This window comes from Schistocerca cancellata, chromosome 5 (genome assembly GCF_023864275.1).
Source record: "Schistocerca cancellata isolate TAMUIC-IGC-003103 chromosome 5, iqSchCanc2.1, whole genome shotgun sequence".
NCBI classification, from domain to species: domain Eukaryota; kingdom Metazoa; phylum Arthropoda; class Insecta; order Orthoptera; family Acrididae; genus Schistocerca; species Schistocerca cancellata.
Window position 1 is genome coordinate 323,735,444 of NC_064630.1, and position 15,887 is coordinate 323,751,330.

The 15,887-nt window shown below is 38.5% G+C and overlaps 1 protein-coding gene across 1 annotated transcript in view; it reads left to right on the forward strand.

Moving 5' to 3' along the window:
- The window catches only part of LOC126188894 (suppressor APC domain-containing protein 2), a 121,283-nt gene that overhangs the window by 66,310 nt on the left and 39,086 nt on the right, over positions 1-15,887 (forward strand). The window contains exon 5 of the mRNA XM_049930582.1: positions 9,306-9,452. Coding sequence (XP_049786539.1) covers positions 9,306-9,452 — 147 coding nt within the window. The remainder of the gene's footprint in view (positions 1-9,305; positions 9,453-15,887) is intronic.

The window sequence follows — 15,887 nt, forward strand, 5'->3', positions numbered from 1 at the left end:
GTAGTGTTTTACGTGATATGCGCAACAGATTTCTTGTCAGGAACAGGAATATAGAGATACTGATATTGTGAAAACATGAACTTTTTGGCAAGAAACATAATCGAGGTCCATATGGTACTGGATTCATACACCGAGTTTTTCTGACTTTCTTTCAAAGAGGGAGCTGTGTTGCTCAGAGCTGGAGACTGTCTGGGAGATTTATCTGTTGACAAGATCAGTGGAACAATTGGAAAGGAAAGTCTGGCAGTGTTGTAGTTATTGGTTTTGATGCATTTAGTGTTGGAGGTAATACATTTATCATAGATGCCTAGGCTGTATGGAAAGAAGCATGTGATGTGGAAGGGATTGAAGTTGTTGAATTGGGGACGCCTGTTGCTTATAAGTTGGTTAAATGTTGACTTAGGTTGTCTTCAATCATCTATACTACCAGTCCATAACACAGATAGAGCATCTGAGCATCCAGTGCTGATGACTCAACCAAGAAAATAGAATTGTGTACAAAAGTAGCAGCGAGTAATGTGCAATAGATACTCAAGCCTATTCTCCAGCTCCCAACTGCAGTCAATAACAGCAAATAATGCCTGTATTGTCTTTCTTCTTATGTGTGGCAAGTCACTGTACTAATGAGAGCACTGTGTATCAAAACACACTATTCTGTTGTGTACCAATGCATACAGAAACAGTTGGAAATTAGCTAGTGTATAATCGCTGCAAGATCAGCCGGGTGGGGAAATATTAGAGGTGCTTTGTCACGTCCCCCCTCCTCCCCAAATCTGTTACTTTGTTATTGTGTTAGTGAGTAATAGTTCAGTGTTAGACTGAGTGATTAGGAAAGTAAGGAGCAGCAAGCTAAAATTGATGATGTGGATTAATCACTGTACACCTTCTTATTTCTTCATACCAGGCCTAGTAATTCACACCTACTTACACTAGCAGGAAGACTCATTGAATTCTGTATATGTGGTGTACCAGTTCCAATGTGTCACATTTTAACATATTATATTTTATTTCTTGTCAAAACTGAAACCATGTGTTTATCAGGCATCCTACCTTCTGCTTTAGGCCTGGTGGGATAAATGTTTTGAAGTTTATAGTTTTTGCATGTTCATTTGGCAGGCATATTGTGGTAAATGACAGCCTAGATATTTTGTTTGTTATTGTTTTATGGAACATTTTTGTCTCTTACATCCATGTGTCCATCTTAATTCATCCAAATAGTTTATATAGATTAGATAGCTTAAAATGCAGTTAACATATCTTAATCATTTTAATTACATTGTTCAAATTAATGATATGAATATAATAGAGGGAAACATTCCACGTGGGAGAAATATATCTAAAAACAAAGATGCTGTAGCTTACCAAACGAAAGCGTTGGTATGTTGATAGAGACAATAACAAACACAAACACACACACAAATTTCAAGCTTTCGCAACCCACGGTTGCTTCATCAGGAAAGAGGGAAGGAGAAGGAAAGACGAAAGGATGTGGGTTTTAAGGGAGAGGGTAAGGAGTCATTCCAATCCCGGGAGTGGAAAGACTTACCTTAGGGGGAAAAAGGGACAGGTATACACTCGCACACACACACACACATATCCATCCACACATGTACAGACACAAGCAGACACAGCATCTTTGTTTTTCGATATAATTACATTGTTCCATTGACATGTGGAGACAGGCTCCAATAATCTTTCTATATAGAACACTACAAGAATACATCCATCACGCATTAAATAAATATATCCAGTTACACTTTTGCACATTAAATATCACTGTTACAGTTTGTAAAATAGGAAGAGAGATAAATTTCTTCTCATACCCAAGAAAATAAAAAATTGCCCTTGTTTATTGACTTTTTATCATTTATATAATTCAGTTACTTGTTTTTTCCCCGTCCATATTCCATTTTACAATGATATTGGAGACATTACCAGAGGGAGTTGAATGCAGCACAATATGACTCCAAGGCCAGGATTTAGAGGGTGAGGTATAACGGAAGAAAAGGGAGACAGGGAACACGATTGTGTGAGCATAGAATCAGTCAAGTTAAGATCATGAGGCAAGGGTGGAGGCGGGTGTGAGGAAGAGGCGAGTGTGAGGAAGGAGTGAAGGGAGATTGAGGTCTCAATGTAGTCAGCTGGGACGACGTAGCTGTGCAATTATGTGTGTACTCTATAGCTCTAAAGAAGATTTTGTCCAAAAGCTAGCAACATTTTCAATCCTGTTTATGCTGCCTACCGACAACTCACCGCCCCATTTATCCAGTGAATTGTTTTCTTTCCCCCCCTGTATTCACTATGTTGTTGTGGTCTTCAGTCCTGAGACTGGTTTGATGCAGCTCTCCATGCTACTCTATCCTGTGCAAGCTTCATCATCTCTTAGTACTTACTGCAACCTACATCCTTTTGAATCTGCTTAGTATTTTCATCTCTTGGTCTCCCTCTACGATTTTTACCCTCCACGCTGCCCTCCAATACTAAATTGGTGATCCCTTGATGCCTCAGAACATGTCCTACCAAACGAACCCTCCTTCTAGTCAAGTTGTGCCACAAACTTCTCTTCTCCCCAATCCTATCCAATACCTCCTCATTAGTTATATGATCTACCCATCTAATCTTCAGCATTCTTCAGTAGCACCACATTTCGAAAGCTTCTATTCTCTTCTTGTCCAAACTATTTATCGTCCATGTTTCACTTCCATACATGGCTACACTCCAGACAAATACTTTCAGAAATGACTTCCTGACACTTAAATCTATATTCGATATTAACAAATTTCTCTTCTTCAGAAACGCTTTCCTTGCCATTGCCAGTCTACATTTTATATCCTCTCTACTTTTACCATCATCAGTTATTTTGCTCCCCAAATAGCAAAACTCCTTTACTACTTTAAGTGTCTCATTTCCTAATCTAATTCCCTCGGCGTCACCCGACTTAATTTGACTACATTCCATTATCCTCGTTTTGCTTCTGTTGATGTTCATCTGATATCCTCCTTTCAAGACACTGTCCATTCCGTTCAACTACTCTTCCAAGTCCTTTGCTGTCTCTGACAGAATTACAAAGTCATCAGCAAACCTCAAATTTTTTATTACTTCTCCATGGATTTTAATACCTACTCCAAATTTTGCTTTTGTTTCCTTCACTGCTTGCTCAATATAAAGACTGAATAACATCGGGGATAGGCTACAACCCTGTCTCACTCCCTTCCCAACCACTGCTTCTCTTTCGTGCCCCTCGACTCTTATAACTGCCATCTGGTTTCTGTACAAATTGTAAATAGCCTTTCGCTTCCTGTATTTTACCCCTGCCACCTCCAGAATTTGAAAGAGAGTATTCCAGTCAACATTGTCAAATGCTTTCTCTAAGTCTACAAATGCTAGAAACGTAGGTTTGCCTTTCCTTAATCTAGCTTCTAAGATAAGTCGTAGGGTCAGTATTGCCTTACGTGTTCCTATATTTCTACGGAATCCAAACTGATCTTCCCCAAGGTCGGCTTCTACTAGTTTTTCCATTCGTCTGTAAAGAATTCGTGTTAGTATTTTGCAGCTGTGGCTTATCAAACTGACTGTTCGGTAATTTTCACATCTTTCAACACCTGCTTTCTTTGGGATTGGAATTATTATATTCTTCTTTAAGTCTGAGGGTATTTCGCCTGTCTCATACATCTTGCTCGCCAGATGGTAGAGTTTTGTCAGGACTGGCTCTCCCAAGGCCGTCAGTAGTTCTAATGGAATGTTGTCTACTCCCAGGGCCTTGTTTCGACTCGAATCTTTCAGTGCTCTGTCAACCTCTTCACGCAGTATCTATTCACTATATTCCACAAATAAATTTACATTACTAGTTTCACAAGGATTTATACATTGTGTAAAATGTTCACCCACGCACGTGTGCCCACCCACCCTCCCATCCACCCGCGCACCCACTCACTCTTTCTCTTTCAGCTGGTATCAGGACCAGGAAAACACCTTTGTCTTTGAATTATTTGCTTTCTCATTCAAAAGCTGAGTGAACATCTCTCCATAATGAAGAAAATTATTAAACTTAGAAAAATGAAAAATGGTTAGTATTATCCATCAAAGAACTTGGATGTAATTTCCCAGTGATATGCACTAAATTGCAAGAATATATTTTAGAAAAGCAGTGGTGTTTTATTTTGTGTTATACTTTTACTAATCACTAATGAGTACTATGCATGTTACACTACTACCTTCAAGGCACTTACTCTTATATACAATGAAGTCGTAACATTTTGTTGATGTTTTCTTTGTTGGTAGCGTTGTGTGTTCATTTTGCTTCAACTGAGTGTCAGTTATTCATCTCTAATGATTCTGAGTTTGTTTCACAATATGTGGAATCTGTGTTTGATTTGGCAGTATTCTGAGGTTGCTTTTATTCAGGATTCCAATACACCACATTATTCCCCACTCTTTTGGCTACAAAACTCTGTTTTTCAACATAATCTCCATTCAGTGTGATGGCCTTACGCCACCTTACTTGGAGGGCCTAAATGACCGCATGGTACTGTTCTACTGGTCATCAGTAACCTGCTCGTTGTCCACGTATTGCTTCCCGCAGAGTGCATCCTTCATTGGGCCAAACGGATGGAGATCAGAAGGTGCAAGATCCAGGCTGTAAAGGAAGGGGGGGAGGTGACGAAGAACAGTCTATTGAAATTTTGTGAGCCCCTCTCAGTTGCACAGACTTGTGTGAGGCCTTGTACTGTCCTGGAGAAGGACAAGTTCATTTGCATTTTTTTTGGCAATGAACACATTGAAGTTGCTTCTTCAGTTTCCTGAGGATAGCACAACACAATTCAGTGTCGATCATTGCACCATGATGGAGGAGAGTAAACAGAATAACTCCTTCAGAGTCCCAGAAGACTCACCACAACTTTATTGTCTGAGGTTGTGGCTTTGAGCTTTTTCTACGGAGGAGATGTGGTGTAGCTACACTTTAGGGATTGCTGTTTTATTTTCTGGTTTGAAGTGATGAATCTGTGCTTCATTGCCTGTATGATTTTCAACAAAAAATTGTCACAATCAGCCTGACAACATGCAATCAATTCCGCGCAGATGGTCCGTTGTTGCACTTTATGGTCTTCCGTTAGGCAGCAAGGAACATAGCGGGCGCTCATCTTTGAGTACCCCAAGTGGTGGATAAGTGTGTTAGCACTACCGCTGCATGTTCCAACACTGCAGGAGTCACAGCTGTGTGCAGCCAGCCAGCACACAGGGGATCAAAGAGGTTTGCGTAACCGTGTTGCGGTGATGCAGGTGCCTCGCCCGATGACTCACCATACTTTTGTTCACTGCCAGGTCTCACTGGGTATTCTGCAAGTGCCTATGAATACCTGTGATGCTATGATTTTCTGCCAAAAAGCTCAGTGACCGCATTCCGCTTGGAAAGCACCTCCATTACAGATGGTGTTCTGAAGGTGCCTTATAGAGCCATCTTTTCTTGGAACTTTATGAAACTATAGGGCTGAAGCAGGAATATTACATTATGTCCCACAATTAATTCCAAATTTTTTCAACTGAAATTGGCCGTGAGAAAAAAGTGTTATATTAATTATTAAATGCACCTTGTATTTTCCGTCTGTAAGCTGAATTAATTGTTGCCCTTATGTGCAATGTTTCCTTATTGTATATCAACTCATTTTTAACATCCATGGTGGTTTAAATTACCATTTCTGGCAGGAACTTCTGATGTTTTGATTATATCGGAATAATATTGGTCCTAAGATGCCAAAGAAAGGTACTTCTGTAGTAATTTGTTTTGTAAATTTTTCACAGAAGAAATTGCTCATTTGGAATCTTTGCTGTCTTCACTCTCTGCCCTGTTTTCCAGATTAACGAGTAATTTGCCATTCCTGTTATTCCTAATGGTTTATGTTCTGTAGTTAATTCTGTATGTCCCCTGCATCAGAAACAGGACAACTATGTGAGAAGTGTTCAATGAATTCAAAAGCAAAATCTTACCCTAAGGTTGTTAAAAATCCGTAAAAAGTTTGGGTCCTGTGTAAAATCAGTCACTAGAACATTACTTCTACAAATACTCACTGACCATAATGGCACTGAAGCAAAGATGATAATGTTAAGGCCACAGTATTAAATGCAGTCCTTTGAAATTATTTCACTGTTTATTATTGTTCCTTTAATAAATTTGTAAGGGTTCTTCTGATTGAGTTTTTGGAAAATTTGCAGCTTTAGTGACCATGTACTCTCTAAGAAAGCGATTAAAATCCATTGAGTGGTTTCACTGAATCTTTGCACACAAAGTAATAAAGCACTAAACTGGGAAAAAATTTCCCACAAGGTGACTCTCTTTGGGCTATCATTTTCTAAATTAAAGGCAATATTTAAGCACTTTATTGATAATACATTCTCAAAAATATCAACCAGTGTCTTGACAAATTCATAATTTTGACAAAAGAATCGTGATTGACCTATCCTTGAACAAAAACCACACACATTAAAATTGTAACAAAATGAGACTTTGCCTGTGTCATACTTTATTTGACACTCTACCTTGTTACCCTATATATTGTTTGCATGGCCCAGTTGCAGTATCTGCTGCAGTAAGAATCTGTGTTCTCTTGGAATAAAGTAGTATGTTGTATGTTACGTGTGAAAGAAACATCGATGGATATTTTATAATATTATGTACATCAGTTTTAAACACTTGTTACAGTCATGGCCCCTACACTGTCTCCCTGTTTTATTTTCAAATCTAGAGTTCAGGAGATCTCTTATGCTTATTTCTGGGGCTCATTCCATGTTATCTGCCACCTAGGGGTGTGCTTTCTAGTATTAGGGCTCCCTCTAGAGAATATGAGTTAGTAGGATACCAAGACCAGCTGATGAAATAACCAGTAGAAGGCAAGAGACCTAGAGTAACACCAAGTGACAAATGGATCATTGGAATGAAGGAATCTTTGGAGAAGAGAAAAGAAGACAGGGGAAAAGTGGGAAGGGAAGATTGGTAGGAGGTCAGGAAAAGATGGAGAGAAGCTTCTGTTTCTAGCAGACTGGGTCTAGAGCTGTAAACTGTGGAAGATAAAGAAATACTTATGAATCTAACTGCAACATCTATCCACAATGGATCTACAAGATTCTGGGTGATACAAAACTAAACATATAAGGAAGTTAACCTTTTGCTTGATTCTGTGAAATCTACAACAAATCATTATTATGAGGTTTGTTCAGTAAGTAATGGATCACTTTTTTTTCATACCAGGATGGTTTTATTCATGATTTAAATACACCCTATAGTTCTGTAATTCTTTGGCAATAAAATTCGTTTTTGCCATATAATCTCTGTTCAGTTCAATGGCTACACACCAACTTAATGTTAGAACCTGTGTGTTGTCATTGTACCACTCTGTTGATCTGCTCTCAGCCAAGATCTTGCCGCATCAGTAACTTCGCTGTCATTGCTGTGGTGGTTCCCTCAGAATCCATCCTTCAGTGGACCAAAAAGAGAAAAGTCAGAAGGTGTGAGATCCAGGCTGTAGAGAGGATGAGGATGAAAGGTCCACCAAAGTTTAGTGTGAGCAGACTTATGGGCAGCCTTGCACTATCATGGAGTAAGAGTGCATTCACATTTTGTGTTTTGTGGAATCCTTTCTTTAATCTCCTGATAGTCTCACAACCAATTTCAGAGTTGATTGTTTGATCACGAAGGAGTACATCAAACAGATTAATACCCTCAGAGTCCCTGAGAAGTGTAGCCATGACTTTACTAGCCAAGTGTAATATTGTGAACTGCCCCATGGATTACTACTTTTGTTTTGGGCTCAAAATGGTGAATCCATGTTTCATCGCGTGTGATGATGTTTGACAAGAAATCGTTGCTGTCTGCCTTGACCCATGTGTTCTTTTTTCCTCTGTATGCTATTCAGTTAGAATTCAATGAACCGAATGGGTGCAAACCTTGGAATATGCTAACTGGTGGAGAAGTGTGTCAGCACTACCAATAGAGATATCAAGTTGAGCACTGACTTGCTTGATTAGTTTTCATTGGTCACCTCAAATAATGTCTGCATGTTGAAACATTGTATACGTCACAGCTGTGTGCTGCTGCACTGTGCACAGGAGATTAAATTTCCTTCTTCTTGCTCTGTTGATAACAGATATCTTGCTCAGCTACTTACCTTACTTTTATCCACTGTCTGCTGTCATAGGCATTACATAAATGCGTATAAATATTTGTGGTGGTCTGGTTTATGGTTAAAAGAAGTCGATTGAACTGCTCTTTGCTTGGAGGAACACACCTCAGATAAGGACACCATTTTGGAGACTGGTTATACCACTGCCATCTACTGGGAGCTATGTATAAACATGAGATCTTTAAGGACGTCACAAAGAAAACTACATTTTTTAAACCAAAAGTGGCCTTGAAAAATAAAATCTTGCATTACATATTAAGTGCCACTCTTATAAGTTGTATCTCTTATTTATAGTAAAATTTTAAACCATTTGCTTCTGTTAAACATTCAACACTATAGTATGACTTCCCTGCTGTTTTCTTTTAGCTGTGATTACTGAGTGATGCTGAACAGTGATTAACACATCCTACTTGTATTCTATAAGAAAGTGACACAAATTCATCTCCAACTTCCATAACTGAAGCGATCCACAGCTTCCTTAAACAACAATTTTTACAATGTTTCCTCCAAGTAACCCATGTCCATTTACGTTACTGCCTGACCGACATTAAACTTTTAATGTCCCATTCTTCTTAAGCCATTCTTCTATAAGAATCTGCGGTTGGAAATAACTTTGAAATGCCACTTATGGTTCATAACACACACAACATGTAAGATTAAAATCACCTGTTGCAAAATCATTTTATTCCATATGAATTGATATAAATTTGTTTATCACTATAACCATTAATGTTGTGACTTTTAAAAAAATTTAATTGCTTGTTGTTTGTGTAACAAAAACAGTATTAACTCATAGCTACAAATCTAATAACTTGATTTCTATTCATTAGCATTAAGCAGTCTAAGGCATCATCACTTTTGTGTTTATCATCACAGGATTCTTAAATAAATAATAGAAATATATTTTACTTTCCCTATCTTTATACTGTTACCTGTGGCTGAACAAGTGGACTCGGAGGTGAAATATTATATTTTTCTTTGGGACAGATCTTTAAGTCCAGTTTTAATTATCTCAGCAGCCATGTTTCTTAGAGATTTTGTATGATGGTAAAACATTCATTGGTCTGTTTCTACTCTGCATACAGTTCTCAGTAGTTATTGTCATAACTGTTATAATTCTATTGTTTGTAGCTCAAAAGGATGAAACAAATAGAGCAGGAAAAAGATGTGCTGATGCAAGGACTGCAAGCTGTTGAAAAAGCAAGGGACTGGTACCTCAAACAGGTTGCTGTCGTCCAAGAGAAGATGAAATACCTTGGTCGTATGGGTTCACATATGGTTTGTATTCATCTTTATTTTGTTGTTTTTTTGGAATGCATGAAATTCATTTGACATTGTGATACCCTATCTTATTCTATAATTTCTTACTTGAACTGAAAGTACAAAATGAATGAATAGAATACTAAGAGTAAAAGAGAACTTTCTCCTTATGTTCTGTGTCCATATGAGAAATATATGTGAATTGACTTGAGAAAGCCTGTTTCTGCTTAATTGTGTACAACCCAATGACTCATTTCTGGAATACCACCATCTGTTACCTTGGACATGCTGAAGTTATTATTGTCAGTTTCATAGAGAACTTAACAGAATTTCCTTAGAATTAATATTTTGAGATAAGGTCTCATGATTAGTTCTTCAGTAAGTTATTACAGTTTTCAGAAACAGGGTGGTTTAAAATTACACAAATAAAAGTTCTTAGTGTTGTGTGTTGCAGTTTATTGTTCCTGGACCAGTTGCAGTACACACACACATTCAATTAATATAAAATGCATTCAGGTAGAAGATGACAAAATATGCGGGGTAACTGATGAGCAAGATGGACTGCAGAAGAAAGTATCATCTAAGGACTTTGCAGAGTTTAAAAGAAAAAACTGATGCAATAGATCCTAGAGCGTAGAAAACTGTACAGATTTTTACAAAACAAAAATACCAAATTAGTGAAAGTAATTTAGGAAAGTAAGTTGAGTTGAAGATTCGTACTCTACAATTGTATCACTTTAGGGGGAAACTGAAGTGAGAAATATTAGTGATGATAGTTCACGTGACAGACAAGGATTGGGTCCAGCCATTTAGCAGTGTGGAAGCAAACAAACCTTATGCATTACATAGCTCTTCCCTAAAAACACAGACTTGTCTAGCATAGCTGCAAACTTTTGGGGCACTATTTGGGAAGTACTGTGTTCTTAGAGAGAAAGTTACTCCTAACGTAATCATTTTGATTGTACTGTTTTTTAATGTCCTTTGCAGTGACTAAAAATATATGCTCTTGTCATAGCAATAACATGCTGTTGCCATTAAGCATATTAAATGCAATTTGTACACCTCTCCTTTAAAGAATGTGTTTTTTATTCATACCTCAATATACATTGATGTGCAAAATGTAAGGACAAAAGTGACTTTCACATGATGTGTCATTGCCAAGTAACATAGCTCGATGAAACTTGGACAATACTTAGAAAGAACTGTTACAGTATTGTATAGTATAGAAGGTCATTGAAAGACATACACAGTGAGACAATGATTAAACAGAATTCACCGCGAGTTATGATGGTCCCAAGGACATTACAAAAGGTAGGATGGTTTTTGTTGTGAATGTAGTAACTGAAAGCTACCCTTAATTCAGCCCAAACATCTATGGCAGCAGAAAAATGTTTCCCTGCTACAGCCCCTTGATGATGGTCATAAGTCATTGCATACTATGATTATTAAGTAAACACTTGTTGTGACAGGATGGCATTATAACAATGAAGTAGCAGTGGAATAAGAAAGAATAAATAACATTTATTAAAAGTATGTAACAAAGTGTTACTTAACTTGATATACTTTGATGCATGGGACTTGAAGTCCTAAATATTATACAGTCATATCTAACTAACTTTGCTGTGTCTTGATAGTCTATGATATTTTAAGTATCACTGCTGATAGTAACATTTCCCTAGACATCCTGTTTCCATTCGTAGTTCTCCACAAACAGTAGCTGCTGTGTCAAAAGGTAATCTTGAGAGTACTGTCTGATCTAAGGGTAGGAACTGAAGTTAACTGTGTGATTGTTGGTGTGGAACTAACTGATTGCCTGCTACACGAAGTGTTTCAAGACTGTCAGCAGAAGGATATCCGTGTCCACCAGTGCCAGTTGAAAGCAAAGTAGGCCAAAATTGACAGTGTTCCCTATTGTCTCTCCACACTATCAGCGAACATACATGATGCTCTGGAGGAAGTGGCATGGAGCAAGGAAGTGGCAACGAGCAGAAAGAAGTCTAGGATTGTGAGCACCATATGGAGACTGCTGCACAGAATGGAGAGACACAAGGCGAGTGGTTGTGCCTATCTGGTGGTGTCCTCTTGTAGTACTTGTTGAGTACTTCTTGCTTAAGTACACAACAGTTCTTCGACAGGGCATTGCGTTCCGTCCAACAAAATTCCACTTTGGCTGCTGGTTGGTAAGAAGTTCTTGTGATAGGGTGTTCTAGTCCTCCACGAGTGCGGTTAGCAACAAGTCAGGATTAAATGCAACTGTGAAAAGGGGAAGGAGTACAATGTTGCAAACATGTTGACCAGTGAGCATACTGTGGTCACAGTTATCAACCGTGCTGGTGGAAGGATGGAATGCCCTACCACAAGAACTCCTTACCAACCAAGTGGCCAGCATGGGAGCACATTGCAGAGTATTCATTACCATCTGTGGTGATCACACACCCTATTAAAATCCATGTCCCATCTTCTGTAATTTCCAGGGGTCCATCATAAATTGTGGTGACTTCACTGTAATTATTGTCTTTGAATAAAAGTCATTGCTATTTATCTCACTGTGTATTTCTTTCAGTTATTTTGTGTACTATACCACAGCATTTATTTTTATGTATAGTCAAGTTAGTTAGTTGAGCTATGTTACTTGGCAGTGACACATCATGCAAAAGTTATTTTCGTCTGTACATTTGGCACATTGGTTTAATTTTTTTCAAGAATATTATAAGTAGTTAGAGCTACTTCTTTCACTAATCTAGATATTATATGAAACAGTTATCAGAGGCTGCTGTATGAGTCAAGTGCAGAAATAATTTGTTTGTTATGTTGTGATTTTCTTACTTTCAAGTAACTCTGGGTTCTTAAATCAAAATTTTATAACTAGTCTTTTAAAAATTGTCAACACCAAATGACAAAATATAATTTGTTTTGTTCAGACATCTTATTCTTTGTGTTCTCCATAAATGGTCAGTTAGAAACTGCCTCAAATACCAAACTGTTGCACTCATATCTCACGCAAGTAGAATTTTGCTCTACATTGTGAACTGCCATTTCAAGCCATGCATTGAGCCTCACATAACAACAAATAATTGAGAAATCACAAGAGTTCTGTGTTAGTGTTTTCCTCTGCTTTCATGGCTAGAGTAAATCCTTTGACTGTGTTGTCTGGGAATAGTTGTGGCGGGTGCTTGCAGAATTCAGTTCCCACCACACTTGATAGCGCTAATCAGAAGTATATATGATAGTCACCCCACAGTTCTGAACACAAGTGCTGGAATGTCTGATTTCTTCAATATATCAAAAGGTGTCGGACAGATTTGTGTCCTAGCCTCAATTGTACAACATCTATGCAGAACATCTCATTAGGAATGCCTTTGATGGTTGGACTAAAGGCATCTCAATCCATGCAACAACTATTAACAACCTCTGATGTACTGATGACACCATGCTTTCAGCCAGCATTGAAAATGAACTTATTGAGCTACTAACAAAAGGAAAGAGCATTAGTCCTGCATATGTCTTAGACATCAATCTCAGAAAGTTCAGACTCGTGATAATTGATTGTGGAGCACAGGTCCAACTCGCAGGTCAATTAAAGAAACTGGAAGTTGTGCATTCTTTCGCCTGTCTTGGGCCAGCCATCTGTGACCTGGGAAGTTATGAAGATGAGATAAGAAGACAGGGCAGTTGGCTATGAAGAGGCTCACCAAGATCTGGGACAATAGAGCGATAATGAACAGCACAAAGATCCAGCATCTTTTTCTGGTGATGAAACATAGACTTTCAAGGCAAGCAGCATAGTGATGTGTTTTAACTTTAGTACTAGTACAGGTTGCTGAACATAAAATGAACCAAAAGAAGAACTAGCGTGTCCTTATTTAGCAACTTGTACCTTTCTTGTCACATCAGCCAAAAATTCTCCAGTTTTTTGGCCATATTGTGAGAAGAGAAGGAGAAAATTTAAAGAAAATAATCATTGAAGAAAAGATCGCTTGCATGAGAGCAAGGGGAAGACCAATGACCAAATCAAGACCTCCAATCTACCTCTTCAGCAGGCTTTAAGAGAAGCTGGTAACCACCCATGATGGAGACACTTGGTTCATGTCATGACACTTAGCAAGGGTGGGAATTGTAGAGGGAACGGGGGTGGATGGCAGAGAAGCGGGTTTTAGGAGAGACAGAGGGAGTAGACAAAATATGGTAAAATGGTAAGTAACTGGGGGAGTGGGATAAAGGGTGGTGTGGGGAGAAGATGGGGGGGGGGGAGGGAGTAGGGAAGGTGGAGGGGGAGAAATAGAGATAATGGTATATTGGTATACTATATTATGTAGCTAATCATACATTGCAGCATTACATGAATATTTCTTAATTTCATATTAATATAGTCTTAGTAATTACAGCATGTGAAAATCTAAAGCATACACCGTAGGTTTTCTTTTTCTGTGTGTGCAATCAGTATATTCATTTTACAAATAATTAAATAAGAAATCTATCAGAAAGTATTAAGAACTATTGAACATTAAAATTACTATATATTGTTGAAAGGTTATATAAGCTATTTTCTTATCTTATAGATGTAGTACTTATGTGGCCCTGCTAAAATCAAGCATACAGTCACAGGTTCAGTAAAGTCATTACATGTGCAATAGGGACTTAAGATTACAACTAGGTAGTGTTTATAGCCCAGTAGTTTAATAAAAGAAAAACTGAGGAATTTGGAGGTGGTGGAAGAGATTGGGGAGGGGGGGGCAGGGGGGTGAGAAAGAAGATGAATGTTAGATAATACATTAGTATGCTACACTGTGTACGTGACCATATATTGCAGTATTGCCAAAATATCCATATAATTTCATGTTAAACTGATCTTAATAATTATGTAATGTGAAGATATGATGCATACATAACTTGTTGTAAGCATTCTTGAAATGACATACCAGTACATTCATTTTACAGATGGTAAAATAAGAATTCTATTAAAATTATTTGACGGTTATTAAAAATTAATAACAATATTGGAAGGCCCTTTAGGACATATATGAAGGGCAGTCAAATGAAAACCAAACACCTGCTGCAGTGGCACCATGGAATGATTCCATTCAAAGGTAATCACCACATGCGTTAAGACATTTATCCCACTGGAAGCTGAGACAATCAGTTTTTGTTTCTCAGCATGCAGTTAGCCGCTGACAGATCCACAACCACATGAACTCCTGGTCTTCTTCATCCAACTGAAACCAACATTCATGCATATCTTTCTTCAAGTTGCCAAAGATGTGAAAATCACACAGTGAATGATCCAGATGTATAGAAGATGTTGCAGTGTTTCCCAACCAAATTGCTGAAGTGTAGCCTTCATCTGATTGGCAGTGTGGCAGTGGGCAGTATAGTGCAACAGGATAAGGCTGTCTGACAGCATTCCTGGGCATTTTGGCCTTACGGTGCATTGCAGTTCCTGCAAAGTATCTTCATAGTGCCGGGCATTGTTTGAGGTTCCACACTGAGGGAACTCAACAACCAGAGGGCTCTCGCAGTTGAAGAAGGTCATCATGACCTTACTGGACCTTGTGTGAACATTTTTGGATTCCTTTGGTGGGGGAGATCTAGGATGTTTCCACTGTTGGCTTTGCCATTTACCCTCAGGCTTGAAATGTGGCACCATGTAAGGTCACAATGACCTCCTTTGACTGCAGGGTCCTCTTTTTGACAAGTTCCTCGAGCATGGAACCACGATCAATGCACAGCCCGATGGCGACACTTTGCAGAAACTGCAATGCACCATAAAGTCAAAACGCCCAGGAATGCTTTCAGCTGGAATCATCCAGTTGCACAGTAGGGGCCACCCCCACACTGCCAATCAGATGAAGGTTACACTTCAACGATTAGGTTAGGAAACACTGCAACATCCTCCATACAGCCTGGATTTGTGTGATTTTCACATCTTTGACAACTTGAAGAAAGATACATATGGATGTCATTTTAGTTGGATGAGGAAGTGCAAGAGTGGATGCAGCTGTGGATCCGTCAGCAGCCAACCATGTTCTACGAAACAGGAATTGATTGTCTCATCCCCCAGTGGAATAAATGTCATAATGTGTTGAGATTACTTTGAGTGGAGCCATTCCATGGTCCAATTGTGGCAGTTGTTCAGTTTTCATTTGACTGCCCCTTATACTTCCAGTACGTAGTTTCTATGTAAGTATTGACTTATCCTATACAGCTCTGCTAGATTCCAGCCTATACCGTATTTACTCGAATCTAAGCCGCACTCGAATCTAAGCCGCACCTGAAAAATGAGACTCGAAATCAAGGAAAAAAATTTTCCCGAATCTAAGCCGCATCTGAAGTTTGAGACTCGAAATTCAAGGGGAGAGAAAAGTTTTAGACCACACCTCCAAATCGAAACAAAGTTGGTCCATTGTAATATGAGACACAATTTAGGTCGAATAAATGACGATACAGCTACAGTAG